This window comes from Anastrepha ludens, chromosome 3 (genome assembly GCF_028408465.1).
Source record: "Anastrepha ludens isolate Willacy chromosome 3, idAnaLude1.1, whole genome shotgun sequence".
Lineage (NCBI taxonomy): Eukaryota > Metazoa > Arthropoda > Insecta > Diptera > Tephritidae > Anastrepha > Anastrepha ludens.
In genome coordinates, this window is record NC_071499.1 from 62,319,783 (window position 1) to 62,347,584 (window position 27,802).

The 27,802-nt window shown below is 34.8% G+C and overlaps 1 protein-coding gene across 1 annotated transcript in view; it reads left to right on the forward strand.

Annotated features, from left to right (window-relative positions):
- The first annotated feature begins 16,760 nt into the window (after positions 1-16,760).
- Positions 16,761-27,802, forward strand: part of LOC128857533 (MICAL-like protein 2) — an 87,612-nt gene continuing 76,570 nt past the window's right edge. The window contains exon 1 of the mRNA XM_054093284.1: positions 16,761-16,912. Coding sequence (XP_053949259.1) covers positions 16,761-16,912 — 152 coding nt within the window. The remainder of the gene's footprint in view (positions 16,913-27,802) is intronic.

Genomic DNA, 27,802 nt, shown 5'->3' on the forward strand with positions numbered 1-27,802 from the left:
TAAAAGAAGTCTTCAACTTTTCCAAATTTATAACTGCCAACTGTGATGAGGTCGCCAAAGGGAGCATATGTTGAATTCTTGTGTGAGGACAAGATATACTTTGCTTTGTCCTCGCCATGTCTGAAACCTCGTTGGGTATCAAGCGGCTCAGATAGGTTGTTTCCAATTCTGACGGAGCTGGTGCTCAACCTAATTTTGTTTATTGCTTTATTATTAGTTATTAGTTTTGCAGAGACAAAATCAAACATTGCGGCATATAGGTAACTAATTTTCCTGCTATCACAGGCAGCTCTGAAGTCGACAAAGAGTTGGTTTGTGTCGAATCACTTTCTTTCTTTCCTCAGCGAATTCTCAAAATCTGAAACCCTTTTTGCACCTGGTCCCATCTTAACGAGAAGGTATCCTAACTCGCAGTACCCGGTTAGTTAAACAGTGCTCTTACTGACTGTAGATTAACCCTACTGTTTAGATTTCCGAAATTCTTCATAAGTTCTTCAAGAAGGGGTAGCAAATCTCTTGGATCGATTTTCCTCTTTAACTTAAACCAGTGGACGGTGCACAGCGAATGCTCCCATCTTTATCAAAGTTTTACATACTTTAAGTGCACCCACAGAAAGAATTTGGATCGTTGTCGTAATCAAACCTTTCATTGTGTTCAAGCCCCTTATTCCACAGAACAAACCACAATGAGTTCCCAATTGGGTCAGATGAGTTTTGCAGTCAATTACGATCCCTACGGTAATTTTGAGCGAGTTCAAGGGCTTTGGCTACAGGAATTTTTGTTTGAGCCCGATCGAACTTGGTACGGAATGGTCCCTAGCGTGAAGTTTTTTATTACCAATATATAATATTACTATTACAAAATTGAACCGTGAACTGAGTCATGCAGGCATTATAACATTTGGTCAGACCAAGAACGAACCGAAAATTAACCGTCCTCGGTTGAGAAAGTTGGCAAGAGATTGATAACATAAAGTGTTCATTCCACCTCAATCTTGATCTAGAGAAAACATTTTTAAAATTTTTCTTTCGCTAGTCAAACATGAGTGGTCAGTTATATATTTGCTGGTCATATGTGGCCTCTATAGACTCTGTCCCTTGGTTAAGGACGTAACTTCTCCCTTTTCAGTTAAATATGAATTTTACTATGGGCGAAGGATTTCTCGGTGCGTGCCGTATGGATTGGTGCGAGACTACGATTCGGAAGTGCGTAGATTCGAATCAGCGTGGATGAAAGAGCAAAATAATAAACAAAGTTTTTTCTAAAGCTCCTCACAAAAAACCATTTGTCATTCGGAGCCGGCTTAAAACTGTAGGACCCTCCATTTGTAGAACAACATCAATACGCACGCCACGAATAGGAGGAGGAGATCGGTCAAACACCTAGCAGAAGTGTACTCGCCAATTAATTATTTATTTAAAGGATTTGTCGAAAAATATTAGTTTTTTCACGAAATTTCTAAGGGTCTGGTTTCATTGCGGCTTGTATCGTCTTGCTTTGGCCCAGAGCAGCAGTTAGGCAATTACGCATAGCTCCTCTAACAGCCACACAACGCAAACCCAAAAGTTTTATAGAGTTTAATGGAAATGATACCGGAATTCAGCTACTTAGCTTTGATACAGCATGCCAGCGCTCCTTATGAAATTCTGAGCTTAATATCGTATTGAACAACCAAGTTTTACCTTGAAGTCTATGGCGTATATAAAAAGTATGTACACTTGCTGATAATCAACATTGAACTCCAGTTTGTTCAGAGTTCGTCTCTTGACGAAACAAATTTTCAGGAGCTTTCCAAGGGACAATGGTGGAATTCAATAATTTGTTTGGCAAGCTCTTTCAACACACCAGCTTACTAATAACATTCACCGCTGCTTGAAGTCCAGATGGCATCCTCATACCAGCCGGCTATATCGACGACTAGGTTGTCCCCAAACCAAAGTGCATTACATTACATTGCTCAAAAACCGATTTTTTTTTCTAATTTTTTTCTTTTCATAAACCAATTGTAAATTGTTACTAGGATTTTCAACTACTGTTTAAGCCAAGAACAGCAAAAAAGTTAGATTCTTCCGAAGTCCCAAAGTGGTGTTACCCCTTAATGCCCCACAAGAAATGTTTACGAAGTCATAATTTTTGGTTTATTGGGCATGAAATGGAGCGTGTAAAGTTCATTTTGTCTGCGCTGCGCTAAATTGTGCGTAGAATTGCGTGTTACTGGCTCTTTAGATTTGTTATTTGTTTTTTTACTTTATTTCATTGCATGCAACTTTCAAAACCAGTTGGCCAAGTGGCCGCAATTTTCGTGCATACTCGTGTATTTGAAGGTATTTTTCTTTGAATGTGTAACTTTTTTTTTCGCTACCACTAATAAATTGGCTAGTTTCGTCATATGTAGGTTTTTTCTTTTAATACAGTCGACTCGTATTAATAATTATTAGTTTGAGGTGGTTAATTAGAATAAAGATTGATTGCAAGCCGGTCAGTTCATTAATTAAAGCTTGATAAATTTTTTAGCATTGAAATCTGTATTACACAAAGTAGCTCTTTTAGCTAATGGTAGAAGATTTTCAAAAAAAAGCTATCAGTTAAATAATGGGCCTATGCAGAATTACTCTTACGCATCTCTGAAACAGTCAAAGCTAATTTATGCGCGTGTCATAAAGGTCAAATTGTTCGCATTTTACCAATTGAGAGCAAGCCTTGGTCAGTGTTTATCTATTGCCGCTGTCAACTTAATTCTTTTCAGATTTCTAAAAAATGTACACCTGTGCTCATGCACGCAAAGGGAACTAATTTTTGTGATTTTTTGTTTGTGTTGTTTATTGTGATTGAATTTCAGCCAGACTTAGCCAATAAATCGATCCGGAATCATATTGTGGTCTCAATGGGGCAGAAGCTAAATGCCCAGAGAAGTCACACAAGAACTCCGTCATGCCAAAAGGCTTACCTACAATAGAAAACTGCTAAATATACACGAGGAAAATAGTTGGTTTTTTGACGGGTCACTATTACTTTAATCACCATCTCTCGAAAATTCACAGTGAGAATGAGACACAGTATAGACTCGGTCTGGGAGATGATAAAACTACAGAGCATATCTTACCGAACATGATTACCTTGGCAAAGACAAGACTGGAGATCAAATGAATCCGAATGAAATCAATAATGCTTCTGTGGTAGATGTTCTGGAATTTGTACGCAAATAAATAAATAGAACCTGATATAATACATTTGATCAATAGGACTAGTAAAGCGTGATCAATTTAGAGATATCGGATTTTAAATTGAAATAAAGCAAGGAAAATTCAAATTGATTGGGCAATCTTTATCATATTTGTGTAGAACCATTCATGACATTTAATAATTAAAGATAACCCCTTCAAATGTTGGCGTTTTAATTCGAACATCCCTAAACACCAATTTTGAATAACTCGCTCGAGGACTTCGGTCGATATCTCGTGAATAACTTTACTAATGTTGGCTTCCAATGTTTCAATGGAAACTGGTTTATCCCCAAAACTTTTAGGCTTTACATACCCTCACAAGTAAAAGTCCAAAGGTGTGATATCACACGATCTGTCAAAAAACCCCTATCCAACCAATCTGATCACTTTTTATTAAATAACTACTTCTAAAACATATAAAGGATGATTAAGTTTCAAAGGCCGGTGTTGATTTTGAATTAAATACATTTTTTTTATGAAACTAGTATCATTTCTCTTTATTATGATAATATTTGTATAACACAATTACTTACGGAACAAAACAGCGGCCAAATGGCCGCCGCGGCCCCGGCGGCACACCTTCATCCGATGGTCCAAATTTTCGATGAGGGTGAGGCATAATTGAGGTTCTATGCCGAATTGTTGTTGGCTTATCGGCGCACACCTTTTCTTTCAAATAACTTCAAACAAAAAAGTCCAACGGTGTCAAATCATATAATCTTGGCGGCCAATTGACATCGCATAATTGAGGCATAATTGTGGTTCTATCCTGAATTGTTGTTGGCTTATCGGCGCACACCTTTTCTTTCAAATAACTTCAAACAAAGAAGTCCAACGGTGTCAAATCATATAATCTTGGCGGCCAATTGACATCGCCGCGAGGTGAGATTATTCGACCAACAAATTTTTTGTGCAAAAGAGCCATTGTTTCGTTAGCTGTGTGACAAGTGCCACCGTCCTGTTGAAACCACATATCGTCCACATCCATATCTTCCAATTCGGGCCATAAAAAGTTCGTTATCATCTCACGATAGCGAACACTATTCACAGTAACTGCCTGACCGGCCTCATTTTGGAAAAAATACGGCCCAATGATGCCGTCGGCCCATAAACCGCACCAAACAGTCACTCTTTGTGGGTGTATTGGTTTTTCGGCAATCACTCTTGGATTATCATTCGCCCAAATGCGGCAATTCTGCTAATTGACGAATCCACTGAGGTGAAAATGTGCCTCATCACTGAATCACGAAGTGCGTGATATGCATTTTGATTTGAACACCCGTTTTCATAACAAGCCTGAATAACTTTAGCGCGTTGCTCGATTGTGTATCTTTCCATGGTTCAAATTGAGTTAGTCTAAGATTGAAAAATGTCAAATGAAATGCAGAAAAAGTTTGACGTCAAGGTGTGGTTCACATTCAACATCGGCCCTTGAAATTTAACCATTTAAATTTAGTAGGATAAATAAAAATATATTTTAAATGGTTATGTCGGTCATTGGGCAAACTACAGATACAAAATTATTATTATTATTGTTAAACAATAAAAACCTAAACAAAACAACTTTTGATAAGCGGTATATAAAATATAGGGTTATTCAATAGGTGCGCTTCAACTTTTTTCCGATAGGGAGGGCGAACGACGCAATTTTTTTTATTTTTCGCTTGTCATTTGTAAACTTCATTAGTATAAATTTCATCATGGAACGCTACACACTTGAGCAACGATTGCAAATCGTGCAAATTTTTTATGAAAATAATCGTTCTGTTGCTGTTACTTTAAGAGCATTACGGCCATTTTGCGGTCCATTTAACAAGCCCGTTTTGGGGTTATGTGAAGTCATTGGTTTACAGTAACAAGCCGGCGACGATTTGTGAGCTCAGAGCCAATATTGAACGCGAAATTGCTGGAATTTCGGCCGATTTATGCAAAAGAGTGGTCGAAAATTGGGATCAACGATTGGACTTCGTAAAACGTGCACGTGGTGGTCATGCAAAAGAAATCGAATTTCATACTTAAATGTATATGTTCAAACTCGATAATAAAAAAAAAATTAGTTACAAAAGTCAAACCGTTTGTGTTTTATTCAAAAAAGTTCAAAAGTTGAAGCGCTCTTACTGAAAAACCCTATATTAAAAATTTCAGAAATATTATATTAGAAAAATATTTGTGAGGAGTTAGTCCACACTTTTTACTCTGAGCACGAATTATCTATTAGCTTAGCTTAGTTTTGTTCTTAAGAATCATATTCCTTTTCTTTTTTCTTTACAAATTTGGTAAATCTTTAGTGACCATTTTTGCTTAAAATGCTTTGCTAAAAATTTATAAGTAGATATATGAGGCACCCGAAATATTCAAAATTATGCAAAAACACGCCGCCATCCTCGCTTTCATCAAAGTATGTAATTTTTATTACGAAAATCATGTAAAGAATTTTTCTGTGCGAATAGTCGCTACGATACATTCCAGCCGATGTAGCTCGCGCCTAAACTACGACGCAGATGTGAAGGCTCATGCGGGTAGTTCACTATGAAAGGCAACTAGACTGGCAGCCTGATAGGCAGTCAGTCAGTCAATTGCTGCACGCTGGCGGATCGGTATGTGTGTCAAGTGAGTATTTAAGGCTTAAGCTTTGTATAGACCTCAACTAAGCAAATACTTCAGCGACTGTATTAAAGGTGTGATATGAAAACAAAGCAACAACAACAGCTACATTACAGCTCACTAAGTGATTTTTATTTTGTTACAGACAGGCTGTTTGTTTTTCAGCAACATAACATACATAGCAGCACATGCGTGCATAAATACATATATATGTAAATACGTAATTAAGTAAACAGGGTTCTTCAAGTTTGAGTTTTTTTTCTAATAATGTTTTTTTACACACATTCCAATGGTGGCTTGCGAGAAGCGTATAAAAATGTGTCATTAAAATCCACCAAGAAAAAGTGGATCTGCAAAAATTCGCAATTTTGGAAAATCTTGGACTAGTTTTCAATAGGTTTATTTACACGAAATTTAACTCAAAAACCATTTTTTCAACTCAGTTTGGCTTACGAATTGGAGAGCTAAAAAATAGCATCCAACGCGAACTTGAAAAACCCTGTATGTTTGCGTAAAGTGGCATGGCATATGCTTTTGTTGTTGTGATTTTTGTCACTGGTTATTTTAGCTTGTACAAATATTCGTTTAACTAATTTTTAACATATTGCTGATAGTCGGCAAAGCGATTACAAGCTTATATAGATAGACACATATAAGCGCATATGCAAATATAAGGCTCTCAGAAGTAAATATGCAATTACAAGTGACAAGTAAAAGTGGCAATGCTGCCACACTGTGAAACTTGCCTCGTGCACGCTCGTAAGCTACTTAGTTTCATACAATTTTTGGAAAAGAAAGTTTCTTCTGGCAGATATTTACATACAAATGCACATACATATATACAACAAAAAAAAAAAAAAAAAAAAAAAATATATGTATACCTCTACATGTATGTATGCATGTGTGAGTCTCTAAGTGCTGCTTTCAGTCATGTTGCTAATCCATTGGCATTGACATTGAGTCTGTTTACTATCCTTTTGTTTGTAATCAGCAATTGTGTTTGATGCCGATATATATACGAGTACATATGTAGAGGCACACACATACATAAATATGTACATAAGTACGTCACAGCAGCATTTGAATGTCATTATCACAATCAATGCCAAATTATCTGTGGCAGACACCTGCAACAGGCGTGCATTTGTTTATGAGCCTGAACTTGACTGTGGTAAGCACTTCATGTTCGCCATGGCACCGTTGTGGCAACATAACAATATCATCTAAGAGTGCATATGACTACTTACATATGTATGTATATGCTTGCACAAACAAAAAATGTACCCAAATATGTGTGGATGCTTGTAAAATTAATACACTGTGAAATTTAAAGCCTTTAGTCAAGGTTATAGGAGGGCAGGCCAATGTGTGCTTATTGAAAAGTCTTTACCGCAAAGAGGAGATATTCGTACAAGCATATGTATATATGCATGTATGTACATGAACAATACATGCATGTATGTGTGTATGTGGAAAAAAGCTCATGTTGCAACAAAGTGGTGAATATTGATAAATCATAATTACGAATGCATGCATAAATAGCATGGCATTTAGCAACTGCGAATTCCCATAATCATTAAAGCCATCATAATCATACATAGTTTATTCATGCAAAAGGTTTATATTTCATTTTGACCTCAGCCGTCAGTAATCTTCCCAGGCAGTTTTTTTGTTTGCCCCTTTAAATCTCGTTATCTCGAACCTCAACTACTAATCTGTTTTGTGTTTATTCGTATACTTTTTTGCACAATATGTACCTAATAATTGTTTGCACACACTTATGTTTGTAATCATTCATGTATGTATGTGTATATGTGCATATGAGTACTGCATATGAATCCATTATATTAAATTGCATGCTTGTTAATTTTGTATCCACTTCACAAGCTGAGGGTTATCATTGCGGCATACAGTTTATCAAGAAAGTGTTTTTATAAGTGGAAGCAATTTTTTTACGCTGTCTTTGGTAAATAAATAACTGACCGATTGAAATTTTATTTGATTTTAGCAATCATTACAACAGCTTAGGGTAATTGAAATGACATGGCAAAGAAAAAATATTAGCGATAATGAGTAATAGTCTATTTTCATCGAGCATTTGCAGTGAACGTAATGCAGCACATTTAAATGTGCAGATATATATGTATGTACGTACATGCATGAAATTGTTGTACCCTCAAAGTGCGTTAACTCACATTCAGATTTATGTTAACGCATCTTCTGCTGGCCTAACAGAAATGTTAAGGGAAGATTGATAGCCTAACATGGCCTAACAGAAATTTTATGATAACAGTGATTGCCATATTACAAATGTAAATACAGTGCCGCTCAACTGAATAGGTTTGACTTCTTTTTTAGACTTAGAATATAATAACTTCATAACGTCGAATTTAAACCAAATAAATTTTGTTAAGTAAAACGATCAATTATTTATAAAATACAAATTTTTTTTTGTTTTTGGTTTGGTTCTTACATTTTTTTTATTATATTTTCAAAAACATAGCTGAAAATCTACATAATTTTTGGCTCAAGTGAATAGGTTTGACCAACAAAAGTATAAACAAAATTATTTAAAGTAATATTTCATGGCACTTGGTAACTTAAATAATAAAAGACACTATTTCTGCATTATTTAATATTTGGTATGACCACCCTTATTCTTAATTATTTCAAACATTCGAGTTGATAAGGAATCGTATTATTTTTCAATTTCACTCAGTAAAATAGTTGACCAGTCTTTTTTAATCGCTTCAACCAGGGTCGCCGAGTCTTGAAATTGTCTTCCCCCTTCATGTACTCTCCTGGATAAAAATCCCCAAATGTTCTCGATAATATTTATGTCTGGGGAGTATGGCGGTCACTCGAGCAAGTTGACATTCTGGTCCTTAATCCACTGTTTTGTAACCCGGGCTGTATGGATGGGGGCGTTGTCTTGTTGGTACGTCCATTGAATAGGTCCAAAAATTTCGGAAAACTGGGGAAAAGCCTTTTGGAGAACAGTCTTGTAGATATTTGCATTTATCTTTGATGAAACAAACTGCAGCTCGCAAGTTCCATAAAACGATATGGCTCTCCAACCTCCTGTACAGGAGTGATGACGACTCAAAAAACATTCCTCTTTTCGCATATCGTGAAAATAATAGTTGTAGCCATCCGGTCTGTCGAGATTGAACTTTTTTTCGTCGGAGAAGACCACAGCCTTCCACTCCTTGATCCATGTCATGTGATCCCGCGCAAATCGAAGTCGCGCTCCCTTCCGTGCATCATTGGAGAGGAGGTTTTTTTTAATTTTTAATCTTTTTAAGTGCTTAGCACTCCGAATACCTCGTTTTACCGTTGCCAAACTAGCATTTACACCGCATTCATCCCTGATTTTACTGGCAGAGAGGTGGGAATTCGAAGCAGTTCGAAGAATTAGTTGCCTCTCTGATGCCGTTGTAGCATATTTTTTTCCTCCTTTCATTTTTCCCCGTAATCGGCTTCATTACGAAGAAAATTGCTTACCACGTTTTGGCTTCGACCAATCTTCTTTGCTATTTCATTATGTTTTAGGCCAGATTCAATATAGCCTTTAATTTGAACTTTTTCAAAATCGGTTAAAGATTTTCCCCGACCCATATTAAAAAAAAATGGTAGTAGCATAGGTAGACCAAAGAAATTATATGTTTTCAATCACGCAGTCAATCAAAAAGTGAAGTCAAAGTTGTCAAACCTAATCAGATGAGCCAAAAATAGACCACACATTTAGCGATTATCACGATGAAAGCAAAATTCTGATTTACCGTTGCATAGAACCCGTCAAATTTTTTTGTCATGCATATTATAAGTAAACAAATGAATGTTCAAAACAAAAAAGAAAGAAGGAAAAAATGTCATAGGAACAAAGAGAGAAGAAAAAATAGATGAAATAATTTTCAAACCTATTCAGTTGAGCGGCGCTGTATATTTTACAAATCATCTATGCTGGTCTAACAGAAATGTTAAGTGAACAGTGATAGCCATATTACAAATGTAAATATTTTCGTCAAGATGATTTCAAACGCAACTAGAATCTTACGAGTATGTACACAAAACAAAATATACACCACAGGAAAAAATTATAAGATCCACTAAATTTCTTATATTTTTATATTCAGTTTAGGCCAAACACTTTATATTTTTAATAATTAAACTCTTCATGATAAATGTTTTAAAAATATCCTGAAATAAGCACACTTTTCACGCAACTTAAATTGATTATTAAGAAAAGTAAAATCGAACGAAAAAGATACAAGGCCAATGTTATTATATTTAAAACGAAGAAATAGAATTCTTTGAGTTAGTTGATAATTTGGAGCTTAGTAATTTGTGTTGGATCCTCCTTTCATTATAATTTGTTGATATGACATCGATTTGACTAAGTTTTTTTTGTTTTTAATTTTGATGAATTTTTGAGAACTCGACATCGCTTTTTTAGGGATTTTCGCACTATCAAACCCATATATTTTCTGACGTCAAGGCTGAAGTCAGGCCAAACTAAAATTGGTATTTTTCTGAATGCCGAATGGGTTGGTGCGTGACTACCATTCGCAATTCACAGAGAGAACGTCGGTTCGAGTCTCGGTGCAACACCAAAATTACGACAAACATTTTTCTAATAGCGGTCGCCCCTCGGCAGGCAATGGCAAACCTCCGAGTGTATTTCTGCTATGAAAAAGCTCCTCATAAAAATATCTGCCGTTCGGAGTCGGCTTAAAACTGTAGGTCCCTCCAATTGTGGAACAACATCAAGACGCACACCACAAATAGGAGGAGGAGCTCGGCCAAACACCCAAAAAAGGTGTACGCGCCAATTATATATATATATAAAGCGCTTTTGTTGTTGTGGAACGACTGCGCTGTCATGCCAGAAAATCCACTCCTCGTCGAGGCTATCTTCAAACAAAGTAATGGAAGTTCTATATACTTGACACTATTCATGTTTGTGGATATGAAACGTATAGGCGTTTGACCTTTGACACTAATGCCTACACAAGCCATGACAGAACCCACTCCGAAATGACGAGCATTTCACTTCTACTTTTTCTTCCGTTTACCATTCCAATACATTTGGGAACCATCTGGTTTGTCCAGATTGATTATCTCCTCGAAATCGGTATTTTTCTGGGCTGTTTGTGTCGTGTGGTTGGATTAGATATGATTAGATTTGTGGGGGGTTGGACAAGTCCTAGAGATAGGAAAGAGAAAATGTGGGTGGTAAGACGGAAAAATTAGTTTGATGTCACTCTTCCACAAATCTCTCAAATTCATTGATGAAGCTTAATAGATCCGGAAGAAGAAGAGTATGAACTTTATCTATACTCAGTACATCGCAACCCAATATCCTAAGTCTGATTCTGGAAAACGCCGGACAGCTACAGAGAAAGTGCTCTGCAGTGGCGTCATCCTTAAGACAGGACTGGCACATCGGGCTGTCGACGACCCCCATGGCAGCCATATGCGTGATTACACCCACCAGTTCTCTCAGGTCCTTTCTGCTGAGTTTTAGAAGAAAGCTCACTATTTTCCGGTTTGGTTCTTTCATAAAGCATTTGGCTACTCTGCACGAGTTCAACCCACACCAACGTCCTCTATGGGTAGACTTCATGAATCCGTCAATCCATAGTTGAAGCGATGCAGAGTTGACACTTAGTCGTGTGGTTAACTTAGGTTTAGATACTCGTTTTACACATTCCAGACTAGAATCCGATTGTAAAATTTGTTGCTCAAGAATGTGTTTAATTTCAGCAGGGCGATGTGATTTATTTATAGCTTAACGTTTCATTTCTCGAATATCTCTAGCGCAGTTTTGGTTTTCTGCCACTTCTTTTGGTGCATCCGTCTTTTTCTCTCGTATGAAAGTAACGCAAAACCATAGATTTGCCTCTTTTCAATTTTGAAGTTTTCTCTCGCATTTTAAGGTCTCCTCCTCCCCATGCTAAAATTTGTCCCTGCTCAAATTCAGACAAATCTTTTCCTCGCGGCTTATTTTTGTTTCTAAACCAAAACAACCATATAAATATGAGAACGAGATAAGGCGATCAAAAGCATTTAAAGGGTGGTTAAGTTTTAAGGCCCGGTGTTGATTTTGAATAAAATACAATTTTTTTTAGGAAATTATTGTAATTTCTCTTTATTATGATAATATTGGTATGACTCAATTACGCATAGAATAAAATATCGGCGGCACACCTTCATTCGATGGTCCAAATTTTCGATGAGGCTGAGGCATAATTGAGGTTCTATGCCGTTAATGTGCCGAATTATCTCATCCCTAAGCTCTTGAATTGTTGCTGGCTTATCGATGTACACCTTTTCTTTCAAACGAACACTATTCACAGTAATGGCCTGACCGGCCTCATTTTGGAAATAAATACGGCCCAATGACGCCGCCGGCCCGTAAACCGCACCAAACAGTCACTCTTTGTGGGTGCATTGGTTTTTCGGCAATCACTCTTGGATTATCATTCGCCCAAATGCGGCCATTCTGTTTATTGACGAATCCACTGAGGTGAAAATGTGCCTCATCACTGAAGATGATTTTCTTCACGAAGTGCGCGATATGCATTTTGATTTGAACGCCCGTTTTCATAATAAGCCTGAATAACTTTAACGCGTTGCTCGGTTGTATATCTTTCCATGGTTCAAATTGAGTTAGTCTGAAATTTCAAAATGTCAAATGAAATGCAGAAAAAACTTGTTGATTAGGTGTGGTTCACATTCAACATCGGCCCTTAAAATTTAACCACTCTTTATAAAATAATAATTTTAACGTAAAAACTTACATTGTAAACTTTGCAATTAAAAACAAATGCTTTTGAATTTGCGCCTTACGATCAACGAAGAACTGTTCGAGAAGAAAAATCTATTATTGCTTTAGTATGTAGATATCATCCTAATCTTCTTGGTATTTTAATTTTCCCTTGCGGTGTTACCTATGATGAAGCGTACGTTTGAGCGTTTTGCTTAAATTTTTACTTCAATTTTTTTATTTTGATTTTGCTTAAGATTTCAAGAAAATTTGGCAAAACGACAAGTCGATCCGCGTAGTTATGAGTCCTTGAGCATCCGTTGGTCCTTTGAATTTATATTATATTTGAAGTCCGTGTACGTCTTTACTTAAGAGCTTGAAGAATCGTTATTTTTGTTGTTCGGCAAAATAAAGTTCATTTTTTCAATTAAAGTTCAGTCGGTCTTATTTTTTATCAAAAAGGGTTTGAATTTGTTGCATGTTTGTTGTTGTCACATCATTAGTAATACGTAAAAACAGTGTCACCTACCCACATTTTAAATTGTAAATTGCTTTCAGTTTAATTTCAAGGGTCATCCCCTAGAATGGCAATATTTTATGAGTAATACTTGCCTCGTTTGATTGCCCTTGCATATGTATGTATGTGTGTATGTGTGGCTGGGTGTGTGTGTGTGTGTGTATATGTGTAAATATGATTATGCGTATGGCTGCTATATTGCGGTTGCTTTATTGTCAAGTTCAATTCTCAATACACTGTGGAAAAATTTTAATAATAATTTAAGTTAGCAAATATAGCTAACAGCTTCTGGATGCTTTCCAAGGGAAAAATATTAAAAAAATTAAAAGTCTTATTAAGAACTCTATTCAATGGGAGGTTGAGACTCTTTACATTTTTGTTTGTTTGGAGAATATCTGTTATTCGGCTGCCACATCCAAATTAGTTAGTGCGTGATTGCATTCGGAAGTGCACGGATTCGAAACAATAAATGATAGAAACATTTTTTTCTAGCGGTCGCCCCTCTGCAGGAAATGGCAAACCTCCGAGTGTATTTCTGCCGTAAAAGGTTTGATCCTGTTAGATTAGGTTAAGCAAGTCTAGGTTAGATTGAAGCAGCTGTCTTATGGGAAACACTAAAGCTCATAGCCCATTGTGATGCCGCTTGGGAACTTGTTCTTATCTCTCCTAACACCAATATGTGCTTTTCACAAATCCCTGAATATCCAAAATTTTGGTAGAACAGAGATCTTCCATTCATGAAAAAATGATTTACCTAAAATAGTAAACCTACGTCTGGATAGAGTAGGACAAGGGCGCAGAAGGTGCGCTATCATCTCTTCCTCTTCCTCATCTAGACAACTCCTGCAGAAGTCATGTGTTTGCATGCCCATTCTCTGAGAGTGTCTGCCCATTAGGCAGTGCCCCCTTTATAACTGAAATCAGTGTTCTCAGACTTTGCTTATTTTGCCTTAGTAAAGATTCTGTGCGTTTATCATTGAGAATCGACCACAATTGTCGGGCGATTCTGTAGGTGGGTTTGCTATACCATCTTTCAGTCGCTGCTCTACCGATTTCTTCAGGGATAAGTAGCTTACATCTTTGTAAGGATATATCTATGTCAGTGTCTGCCAACTCACCGGCCAATTTGGTGCTGGGTCTCGATAGTTCATAGGCTGTGCTGCTACCCTCAATGTTGCAATTGCTTGGAACCCATCTTATCCTTAGGTAAAATGATTGAGCCATCGCGTGAAGAGATCTGCGGCATTTCATGGTCTGTACGTTTGAATTTTTTTTCTCTAAATCTACCTAGCAATTTTCTCTAGATCCACTTTAGCAATAAAACGAAGTCCTGTAATAAGTTTCGACCCTTAGCCATGCCTCGAGTGAATGTAAAATGGTTTTAACTTTAGCTTAAAAGTATTTTTTATAATGAAATCCACTCTTCCAATCCCTTATTTTTACAGTGTTAATTACAACAAATATAAAATATAAAAAAATACTTTTGCAATTCAATACTTCTGTGATGAAAATAGTTTAACTGCAAAAGGTTACCATAGAAAATTGTTCTCTTTCGAGAATAATGATGAGCTGAGATGAGATCATTGACTCATTCCACCGCATTGGCATTTATACGATTTCTTTGGTGAATGCATAATAAATTTATTGAAGACATCTTCGCGTTCATAACTTTGCATAGGCACTTAATACACACTTACATAAGCACTTAAGTAAATACCGATTCCACCTCTGTAGCTAACACCTATATTGGCTCTTAGGTATGTATGCATGTATGTGTATTTAGTTACATACTTGTCATTTTTATATACTTTAAGTACTTAAATAAAAATTCAAGTTGTAAAAATGCTCATCTGCGTTAATCGCTTTCCAGTTAACTGCCTTGTCGCCTGTCGTCTGGCTTCACCGTTGACGATCGTTTACCGACACCTTCGCCTTGTGACCTGTTATTGATGTTATTTTCATTGTAGTGGCATAAAATAATCCCGTAAACTTTTTTTTTAATTGGAAACAAGGCAAGTACACACAAATTTTAACCCTTTGGCGACGGAGACGCTCAACGGGCAAGCGTCGCTGAGGACGAGAGGTATTGTGCAGTAAAAAAAATAAATACGTTGAACGTTATAAAAACTAAGACTTTATTTAACACAAGGAAAATTTTTCATAAAATTTCACAAATCCATACTATAAAGGTGAATGTCTGTACGTTGTCCGCGCATCACTACGAAACGACAACACCAAATGACGTAAACATTTTTATACATTCATATTTTCACCCAATGAAGGTTATAGGCATGTTTTTTATGATGGAACTCCCTTCCCACAGCCCCCAGGCCGCGCCACCACTCTCATTCGGCACTAATAATCGAATATTTGCTTAAATTTAATCTAAAACATCTTAGTTTTTCTATTTCCCCCTATTTATAGACTTATTAATCCGTATAAGCTGTTCAACTATGACCCAAATGCAAAGTTCAAAAACGGTTTGAGATAGAAAATTAATAAAAATAATTTTGCTTGATATTTTTCTGATTGATTGTTTTGATTTTATTCAACGGAGCATAGCAACGGATGCCGGGTATTGTAATTTTTTGGTTACTAATAAAAAAAAAATTCTATGAAATTATTGTTTGTAATTCTTTTATATACATATCCTAAATCCCTCAAAACAACTCAGCGTGCTAAAGCTAGTTAATTATAAACAAACAAATTGAAAAAAGGAAGTTTGGTTGTATTTATGTATATGTTTTATATTCCGGCATTGTGTGGTATCGTTCAAATTGACGAAGTAATGCCGTCATCTTCCGTCTTAACGCATATAAAAGTAATATTCGTTAGACCTGTCACTATCTAACGTATAAACTCTAGATCGGTTAGCCATCGTGCGTAAGATAAAATATAAAATATATAAAAAGCCAGCTGGTTCCTGTGAGACTGAATTGAAGAAATGAAAATCGTTCTGACTCTACCGTCGTCTCACATCGTAAGTTTACATTACAAGGAATATAGAATTTCCTCGCTAATGGCCCCTAATGTCTTTGAACGAAAACATGACTCCTTTACTATACCTATGCGTATCTTATCGCTCAGAACGACAGACGTCGCGGGCCTTACAACTACGAACTAATTTGGGCGGCTAAATGCCGACGCGCGTCGGCAACGGTAAAACGGCTTGGGCGGCTTAATGCCGACACTCGTCCCCAAAGGGTTAATAGTAAAAAGTAAAAATACGGAGTTAAACTCAGGCATCGACATCAAATGATGTGAAAAACGGGCATTGCATATTGAACAACCTAAAAGGGTTTGCATACAATAATTAACTTTGAAGAAAGTTGTATTTTGGCATACATTCCCTCTATTTCATCAATATTTATCATATTTGCATTTGCACTTGAGTACTTATAATTTGTATGTATTTGTATTTTGTACTTCCCCCTGTCAATTTGTGTATAGCTTAAATATCTATTGAAAGAGTAAAATTATTACAATCGCACTAAACATCATTTTCCACATTTTATCTTTAATTGCAGTTTCTCCGAAAGTGCTGACACGGTGCGCAAAATCTTTAACTGAATTAAAAAAAAAATAAAATAAACTTTAAAATCACTACAAATCCGTATAAAAAACTACTGTAAAAACACAGCGAAAATGGCCGAACGACGTGGTACAAAAGCTTTGGAGTTATGGTGCCGACGTATGACGGAGGGTTACCCAGGTGTCAAAATCGATAATATGACCACATCATGGCGAGATGGTTTGGCATTTTGCGCTATGATACATCATTTCCGCCCAGATCTAATGTAAGTTTAATGCAAACTCATTTTAATATAATAAATAAAATACAAAATTTTATGGTTTAGCACTTTCATTATATCTCGAAAAATGTGTATGTGAAAGCAACAACAAAATTATCGAGCAAAATTTGCCGCCAGTTGCTTCATCTATTCGCCGCTAGTTAACGCTTGGCGAAAAGAAGAGGCCTAATATGTGGTGGTGCCATAATTTTGTAAGGGAGTATGTTTAGACCCACCCTCGTACACAGACATCGTAGTTTAGCAATTCGCTTCAAGAGAGATGAGATTTTGTGAATTTTTTTTATAGCAACTGAGCTACTTGCTTTACATTTTTGGAACAACACATGGAAAAATATGTAAATACGAAAACCTGTCATGATGGAAAGAATAATGAGATGGCGCCTATCGCGGTCCCGTTACTTTGCTCTCAGCGAATTTGAAAACGAGTTACGTGATTTTAGCACCAGTATGGCCAGATTACCATTTTCGTAACTTGATTTAGCATTTTTTTTGTTATTTAGTCTCGAAGTTTTAGTTCTTTTTTTATGACATTTTTCTAACCTGTTCTAATTAAAATGTAATGTTTATAATTTTGTAAAGTATACATTTTTAATAATTAGTTAAATAATTAACCTAGTTTTATTTAGCTTTACTTGTTTTTAACATCTGGCGGCATTGCCCGCGATTGACGGTGTTGTTGGTGTTCTTCTGCTTTCGGCAGCCAAATCTCTCTCTCGCTACTGCAGTGTTGCCTCGCTTTGGATATGAAAACGCACTAAAATGCCCATTTAAAGAAAATAAAACACCAAGTTTTTATTGAATCACTTAAAGAACTTTGTATGCGTGACAAATTGTCTTCAGAGTGTGCGTTTTTTTAAATAAATGTGTTATGCTTAGGTAAAATTTATTTTATGAGTTTTTTTTGTTAAGCGAGACTCTTTTGTTAAGGGAACGACTTATTTGCTAAATTTGAGGTTATGTAACTAGATAAGGTACTCTTTTTGTAAAAATGTCAGTATGGTTTCTTTAGTATTTTCTGCAATTTTGTGGTTTATTTTTACAATGATTACACCTCTTGATTTAATTCACATTTTCAAAATATCAAATTTTAAAAGAACCAACTAGTTTTCATTAGCACTAAAATCTTCTAAGAGTGGCCTTTTTTACCCTTCTTTTGTATAATAATACAGTTTTTTTTAACTTAAAGTTTCGGTAGCTTTAAATTACAAAAAAAGAAACGAAGACGAAACTTCAAAATTTTCGCATTTTCAGTATAAAAAAGCACTAAATTTATTGCGAAGAACTCGGAAAAAAGTGACGTCACGCACTCTCTGATGGGCGCAATCTTCTTTCTATCATTCTTGGAAAACCTGTATTCTTACAAATGTGTATGGGAAGAAGAATTGTTGATTTTTATTTTTATTTTTAGCAGTTCCTTTGAAACTAGAGTAAGTTATTAAAGAGTTTCAGCTTATAAATAGTTAAACAAATTGCGTTTAAAATACATAAAATCTGTAATTTAAAACTCATGTCAGCATCACTTTAACGACTGAACGATTAGAGAAATAAAAGTTAGAAAGGTATCGAAGATACGAACTTTGTCCCGGTTTGAATTGGCTTAATAAGATTAGGTATTGACATAATAATAACGGGCAGGCAATCGTCTACAATAGTATAGTAAATACGTGGGTTATCTTTTATGTTTGCGCCCAATAATGAAAACACAATAACCGCCAAAACAAACAGCTTCTTCAGGTGTTGAGCAACGTTGGCCTCGCATTTTATTTATCCATGTTTGGGAAGAAAAAGAAATCATTAGGCGTTAAATGAGGACTGTAAGGCAGATGACCTATTGATTCGATCTTTTGAGTGCTCAAATAGTCTCTCTTGTGTAAGCCGATACGTGAGAGTTCTAATTGTATTGGTGAAAGATCATTCATCTTCGGCGGTTGGTTTAAGTTGTGTGCCACACAGAATTGAGTTTTAAGTTTCTTTAGTCAGAAAAGAGTTTTAGGTTTCTTTAGTCATTGAGTTGATATGATAGAGATATGATTTGGCGAAAAAATTGCTGTAATTTGCTTTGAGGTGCTTCTTCCGCAAACAATTTTTGTTGGATGAAGCTCGTCTTGAAAAACCTATATTGTGGACTGCTGTTTCATGCACGGCTGTTATGCATAGATCCAAGATTCATCATCTGTAACGATGTCATACGATTAGACGTGCTTTGAACCACCGCGGCTCAATTTCTTCAACATTTCTTTACGCCAATCGACACGAGTCCCTCTTTGATTAATTGAGCACACCTCGATATCAAAAGATAGGTGTCGTGCTTCAACGCCAAGTCGAACGATTGAACGATGCGCTCCTCTCTCCATATTTCGCCTCGAAAATCGTAATAAATCATCGCACGAAAATTCTTACGAGTTAATTCCATCTTTTGGGCGAGGTGAATTTTTCAACTCACTGGAAAAAAAGAGAAAGAATAAAGCTCCTTATATGTAAGTTTATGCTAAAACATATCAAACTTTTCGATAAAAATACCGAACTACAGCTCATCACACGCAGTTCTGCTGAGGCGCAAAATATAAAGGGCGACCCTCGTATATAATTTTTGGCATATATTAGTATACTAAAACACAACAGCAGACAATAAACTATACAAGCGAACTACAAATATTTACCCAGCAGGAAATGGACTGAAGACGATGTGGCAGAGTATTAATGAACGTGGAATCACTACTAAAAATTTCGAACTTTTAATTCCTTCCATGAATTCGTTTCATAAATCGTAGTTGCTCTGGGGTATTATAGAATATGCCAATACACCCTTCTACTTTTCTATGCTCATAATTACCGCGTATTGCAGATGCTCGAGCTGCAGATTGTTCGAGTTTCTCTCTAAAATAGTATCCGCAAAATGAGCTGCATCTACTTATACAGTTCAATAACACAACTGTGAGCTTAATTCCCTTGTTATTTTTGCCTGAACGTTGGATCGGATCCAAATGAGATAGTTTTCTTAGATTAATGTTGAATTATCGGATTGTTAGCGACTCTTCGAGTACCGGTTTACGGCAACTGGAGAACTAATTCCTAAGAGCGATCTCATGCATTCTCTCTAGGACGATTGCTTTTGCAACAATGTGGCATAAATCAGCCGCTTATTGTGTCCCCTTGTCGTTTCGGTACCGAATTTCCTTCTAAGCTACTTTTTTCTTGCTTTTGGAAGGCCTAAGAAAAAATAAAAAAATACGTGTTTTACATTTTGTTAATAGTCTCTGCCGGCTCTTATGTAAGGAGCTACCCAATGGCGTGAGCTGCAGAGAGCAGAGGAAAAATACGCGTACTTTGCGGTATCCGCTCTTAGGCTCTGCCCGCTCTTATTTAAGGAGCTACACGCGAGTTGCAGAGAGCAGGGGAAAATACTCTCATGTAGCTTTGCGAGCTACCTCAAGTACTTTGAGGCATCAGCTCTCTTCTTACGACTCGCCGGAGAAAAGTGTGATTGTATAGATTAAAAGAAGAAGGCTAGCTAGCAGCTGATCTGTCTAAGTTACTATGTTAGGTTAACTTATTATAGGTCAGATTAAGGTGGCTGCCGTACGCCACAATGTTGTAGAGACACACTTTTAGTCTGTTGCTTAACTGCGTACTTTTCTTAAATTCGCCTTTTCCTTACCGTCCCGTGCAGTTTAATGTCCCCGAAAGCACTCAATGAAGCGTCTTATGTTTACCGAGTTAAAATTCGTCATTCAATATGATTTAAGTAGTAGTTGTGCCAAAAATAGAAACAGAGAAGTGTGAGACAGCGCCTGCAATCTCTATTTTCACCTCCCCACTGCAACTGGGTTAAAAATTGTTTAAGGGGAATCCCATCTTATTTTTGTATATCCTTATTACACAGTATCCACTTCTTACTCCAAGCATTGCCGATATGGAAATACTATCGAGGTGTATTAGCCACTTAAATCCATTTTGATTTGCTTAGTTACTTTACAAGCAGGTTCCATGACTTCACTCTAATTCGCCCTTTCAATGAGAGCCAGTCCAAACCAGTATTTGGGAGAAGAATATGGAGCTCTGCCCGTATTTCGAGCTGAGTTCATCGGCTATTTTTCAGTCCCTTTCTTTGCAAACTCTTGCACTCTTGTAAACTCCTGTAACCAGTAGCCTATACATCGCTTGTGGTATAATCGTGGCCAGATCGTTCAAAGCTTTTCTATATTCAGTTGCATACTTCGTTTCACTTCGATAGCTTCTGCTGGGTGAGGAGTTAATATTGAAGATATCATCTATTATTCTATCATCTCCACACTTTTCACAAGGTACAGTTGTTGGACTGACAAATTGATTCTAGTCTCTCTCCAAATTCACTTCACTATAAAAAATGTTCCAAATAGCGGAAATAAGTTTTATTTCTGAAAAGATCAGATTTTGTCGGCAGGGTACCTCTATTTGCATACATAAAATTGTAAAAAAGTATAAACCTACTTCCAGCAGTGACAAAATTTGTCTAAAGGTCAAAGAACCTCTGTTCGCTAAAGACCAAACACGCGCATACACATGCACTCACGCAATCACAACCGAGTTGACAGCACGCAATGCATACGAAATTAGTAGTTAGAAAGGCTTTTGAAATAAAAATCACTATGTGTGAGCCCACATGTGGGGAAAAAGTAGTAGTGTTTTTATTTTTTGCTTTTTATTATTTTTTATAGCCGTACGAGCGAGCGGCTTTATGAGTCGCATCAAGATAGAAGTAGCAGAAGCTTTAGTTGTTTAATTCCACTATTTGTCTATTTGTATGTGATTTGACAACAAAAGCCGGTAGACGAGTTGCCGGCAGCTATATCCAAAACAATAATAATTATAATAACAACACTGGTACCAGTTTTTATTACAAAGTCTCCTTACTTTGCCGTTTTTTTGTTTTGTAGCGGCATTTTCCAACTGTCATAAAAATACAAAAAGTCGAGTTTTGTTTAGATTTTTGTGCGGCACATACACACACGCACGTATATACGACTTGAAAGTCGGGTGTAACTTTTTGAACGTTTTTGTTTCACTGCTTAGGATTATAGCTCAAGAACATGTTCTTCTCTAGGTCACATCATACAAATTGCATACAAAACAAACAAAAAAAGTAGGAAACTATATAAAACCTTGCTGTCGTTTGGGAATTTAAATGCCTATGGAGCAGTGTTTGCCCGAATATGCAGTACCCATTAGCTCAACTATAAAATGGGTACCTCCTTGATTTTAAAATTGTAAGCATTTTATCAAAACATTTCTCAAAAATTAAGAATTAGAGTGGAAGATACGCTTTTGATTTTAAATGCACAAAAAATTTAAAATTGTTATAAAATAAAGCTTTTTAAAAACTTCAAAACAAGAGGGCCATATAGCGTTTGACATTTACGAAAATCAAAGGTTTGACATTTACGAAATGGGACGCTGTAGGCCTGAACAAAATTGGGAAATATTGAAAACCTATTTCCAAATTGGTGAGTCTTCTTCTTCTTTTCTGATTTTTACATCGGTGGCTACGTCAATAAGAAAAATTGTCGGATTTAGGGCTCAGAAAATCCACACGTTACTGTAGAGAAGCAAATGCATCCACAACGAGTCACTGTTTGGTGCGGTTTTCGGTCTGGCGGCATCATCGGGCCATTTTTTTTGGAAAATGAGCGAGGAGCTGCGGTTACAGTAAATGGCGAGCGTTGCCGTGACATGCACAACGAGTTGTTTCCAAAAATTGAAGAGGATGACATGGACGACATTTGGTTTCAACAGGACGGTGCAACTTGTCACACTGCCAAAGTTACACTCGAACTTTTGGCTACCGTTTTTGAAAACCCAATAATCAGCCGAAATTCCGATATCAATTGGCCGCCTCGGAGCTGTGATTTAAGCCCGTTGGACTATTTTTTGTGGGGAGCCGTTAAGCACAAATGCTATGCGAACCATCCAGAGACGATTGATGCTTTAAAACACGAAATCGAAGTTGATATTTATGAAATTGGAGCCCAAACAATCGAAAATGTGCTAAAAATTGGGTTGATCGAATGGCCTACTGTAAAGCCAGTCGTGGCAGTCATTTGAAAGATATTATTTTTCACTCATAAATGACAGTGTTCAATCTTCGAAATAAAAAAAAAAAGTTTGAAAAAATGTTGATTAGTTTTTTTTTATTTATATTTATAGGCGATTCAAAAAGCAAATTTTACATGGCCCACCCTATATATAGATATATACTCGTATAGGGCAGTATAGATAAAGTACTTTTTAAATATTACAAAATTCTTAAATAAATTTTACAAAATTTAGAAAAACTGTATAAAAAAATCAAATATAGAAAAATTAGATTTTTAAACGCTCGTTTTAATATTTTAAAAAATTAAAAAAAAGATACATATGTAGTATAGTGCGATAAGGATAATGAAGGCTTTAGATATTGAAAACTTCTAAAACATAATTACTATTGTACAAAATTTAGAAATATTCTTAAAAATTTAAATAAGGAATAACTATATTGCCAAAGGGACCATTTATATAAAAAAATTAAAATATTCAAAACTTTGATTTTTAAGTGCTCTTTTTTTCTAAAACAAACAAGAAAAATTTTATAAAACAAAAACATTTTAAAAAATTAAATAAGATTTATTAAAAATATACATACATGAACATATAAAGTACGATATAGATAAAGTACATTTTAAATATTGAAGAATTCTAAAGAAAGATTATTACAAAATTTAAAAAGCATTAAAAAAAAATTCTAAAAAATTTAAACAATATTTGGGGACCATTTCAATACTAAAAAATTCTATGAAAAATATTCTTGAAAATATTAAGAGGGAACACCACTGTGAACGCGTGTAAATTAAGTGATTTTCATTAATTTTTTTTTTATAAGTAGGGATGATTATTTGAGGATCGAACCAATTTTAATTTATTTAACATATCGCACTTGTTACGTTAAAGCGTAACAACTCAAAATCTGAACATTTTCAGTAGAGACGAAAAATTGTTTCCGTAAATATTAATAATATATTACAAAGAAAAAAATATGTAATATAATTGCACGAAAATATCATTAAAAACAATATAACGGTTGTTTCATTCTTATTTGTTTAGTAGTTGCGCTAAAATAACAAATTTTTGAGTTGTTACTCTTTTCCTGAAATTTTTTTATACACTTAGTGGTGTTATTTTGAGTTGTCTCTGTTTAACTGAAAAAATAACACGTAACTTAAACAAACTTAAACAAACCGTTTGGTTGCAAACAGGCACAATTCAAAATGTTACACTTTATGTGACATAAATTTGTTCAAACACTTGGAGACAACTAAAAATGTAACTCTTTAGTTGAGACAAAAGAAGTCATTCTGAAAACAAAGAGAGAGTCATAACGCTTTTTTTTACGAAAGACTAGACAAACCACTGAACGATTTTTATAGTGGGTAGAGATGACCACTGTACATTGTTTTCTTGCAAAAAACTAAAATTTGGAAATTTTGAGTTGTTACGCTTTAACGTAACAAGTGCGATATATTTAACTATACTGACACAAATTTTTGTTAAAAAATATTAAAAATTACAATTGTTATTAATATTAATGCAATGACATTATAAAAAACTGATGCACCTTGGTGGCCACGATACAGCGGTGAAAAATCATCTGAAAGCAAAAAACCAAAAAAATTCTCAATCCATACATCAATGGCTATCGTGGTACGTGGCGCCTTTGTTTTTTTTTTGACAAAATGGTGCAGGTTTGAAAAATGCGTTTGTGTTTTTGCCCTTTTTTTGTTTTCGAAAGGCTTGAAAAAATATTAATTTTTGGAATCCTTAAAAACGGCTATGTACGACTGCAGCCAATACATGTACAAAAATAAAAAAAAATTAAAATCGGTTCATAAGTCTTCGAGAAATCGAGGGCACCGTGTTCAGAAAACTCGTTTTGAGAAAAACCCGTTTAAAGTTTTCATTGGCCGTTGTAACTCACTACCTGCTTATTGTATTGCGTATAACTTCGTCAATTTTCAAGATTTTAATTTAAACTTTTTTTTACTTATATTTGAATTTATCTACTTTAAGAAAATGCAAAAAAAAACTATTTTTTTGAAAAATCACAGTGGTGTTCCCCTTTAAAAATTGAGAATTTTTATGCATATTTTTTTGAATTTTTATTTAAGCTATGGGACAAAATAGCCCTCTAATTATTAAATGATCTCTCTTGGAAAAAGGAGATTTTGAATAATGAAAAATAAAAAAAAATAAAAATTTTTTTAAAGTTGAAATAATAAACAAATAAAAATACAAATTATAATGCAAGATAACCTAATAGTTTTTCTCAAAATTTAGGAAAAATTTTACAAAACAAATTCTTTCAAAATATAAAAAAAGAAATAATTGTAACTAAAAGGACACTTTAAATAATGAAAAATTCAATAAAAATATGTCTTCCAAAAATTAAAAAAAAAAATACTTAATTCTAGTGCAAAATATTCTAGGCATTTTTAAATTATCTTTCTTCGAAAAAGACACTTTAAATAATGAAAAATTAAATAAAACCAAAGCATTTAGTAAAAATACAAATTATAATGCAACAACTTCATTTATTATTGATTTATTTATTAAGAATTCTTTTCACAAAAATGCCATTCAAATTTAAAAAAAAATTATAAAAAAATTTCTTAAAAAATAAAATAAATAAATATCTACATATTTTAAATATTGAAAAATTCTAAAAGAAATTGATTACAAAATTTAGAGAAATTTTATTAAAACGTTCTTAAAAATTTAGAAAAAATAAGTCTAGAGCAAAATAATTTAACTATGAAAAAATCCGATGAAAAATTTCTTCAATAAAATAAATAAAAAAAAAACATGGGCAAGCACGCCTCTATTTTGCATACTGTAAATACTCACAAACAAGAAATGGACTCCTCTCTTCCTAGAGTCACGCTCGACAGACTTTTCAAGACGAGCATACCGTCAAAAGTGGCAAACACCAAGGTAAAGGGCTATGATTAAATTTATATATAGATGGTTCCAAGCTAGACGATAGAGTTGGCTATGGAGTAGGAAATAGACTGCCAGACTATTAGGCAGAAGTTCTAGCTATAAAAGAAGTGCCTACGTACGCATGCCGCAACAAAAACGACTGTAAATATATTCTCGGATAGCCATTAAATAAATGAATGCAGCTATACTAAGATCAAAGGTTGCGCAGAAATGCCGGACAACCCTAAATGATATAAGTGTCGTATTCAAGGTTAGCCTTATTTGGGTTCCGGGGCAGAGAGAGATATTGAGGGAAATTGTAAAGCCTCTGAGCTAGCCAGAAAGGTCTACTCTTCAACTGCTTAGTGATAGAAGTACCATTGGAGTACCTAGGGCTGCGAGCAAACTAATAACTAAAACCAACATTATACAAGAAGCCAATAGGCCATGAGGATATGAAGGCACATGCGTAACAGCTACGTTACTATGGCCGCAAATAAATAAGAAAAAGACAAAGGAGCAGCTTAGCCTGCAAAATACCTGATTATTACCTATTATTTCTAAAGTTTGTAAAGAAATGCGTTTAAATTAAAACAAATTTTATAAAAAAATGTTTTAAAATCTTGAAAAAGGAATAAATATAGTACAAAATGGGCATTTTAAATATTGACGAACTTATAAAAAATTGCAAATATAGTGAAAAACACTTTTTTAAAAAACATTTTAAAAATTTAAAATATATGTCATAATGCAAGAACCGTTGAATATACTTCTAAAAAAATGCCTTTTATGTTAAGAAAAATTTTATAAAAGAAAAATAAAAAATATAGTCCACAAAAGACATTTTAAATATTGAATATTTAAAATTATTAAATATAGTGTAAGATACCCCATTAATTTTTTAATAATCTATCTTCAAGAAGAATTTAAAAAAAATGTAATTAAAAAAATTAATAAAACTACAAATTCAAATGCTCTTAGGTATAGAATATTTCGGCAAATATACGTGGGATTCGAAGGAAAATTCATTTCTGAACGTTGTAAGAACCTTTTCCATTACTTTTTGAGGAAAATTTTCGTTATGCCGTTAGCCGAACTACTTCCTACTTTGAATATTACAAAACCTTCCGCCTGTTTAGGTGCGAGCGTTATTATAAAGAAAAAAATAAAATACAATTAATTAAAAATAAAATTAAATTAATTGGAAAAAGAAGAAATATAGTATTATGCAATTCAATAATTCAAATTTCTGATTATGTTCGCAAGTTTGGTTTCATAAAGGATTGTTTTATTATACAAATAGGGACTCATATAATTTTACAAAATTATTACAAATATTTTATATAACAGCCCAGCATGCAGCTTTGTTTTTAGCAAGGAAATTATTGACACATATCAGATTGTTGACGAAAACCAAGTATGGTTTGAAATTCGTTTTGTTTGGGAAAATAGGAAACGTTTTATGTTAGACAAAAAATGCTTTAGGTTGGTTTGTTTTATATTAACTAGAACACTTTGTAGCTGGGCCCTCTGTTAGGATCTGAAAAATAAGCCTACTTTTTGTATAAGAAATTTATAAAAAATTAGTTTTCCTTCAGAGTAACATCTTTTTTGTTGCTTATGCCTATCTTTACTTGACTTTCGAAATAATCATAAGCAATTCTCCCACACTAATCGCCAAGCTGCGGTGTGCTATTTGAAAATACAAAACCCGCTGACACTAAACCAAATCGTGTGACAAAATATTCTCCATTGCGTCATTTTATACTGCAATTAAGAATAATTTGCCTTTGTTCGCATTGCTTGTCATTATCTGTCATAAAATTTCGAATTCATTTTCTGTAATTTTACTTATAAGTATTGTTTTAGCTGCTGTTTGCTATTATA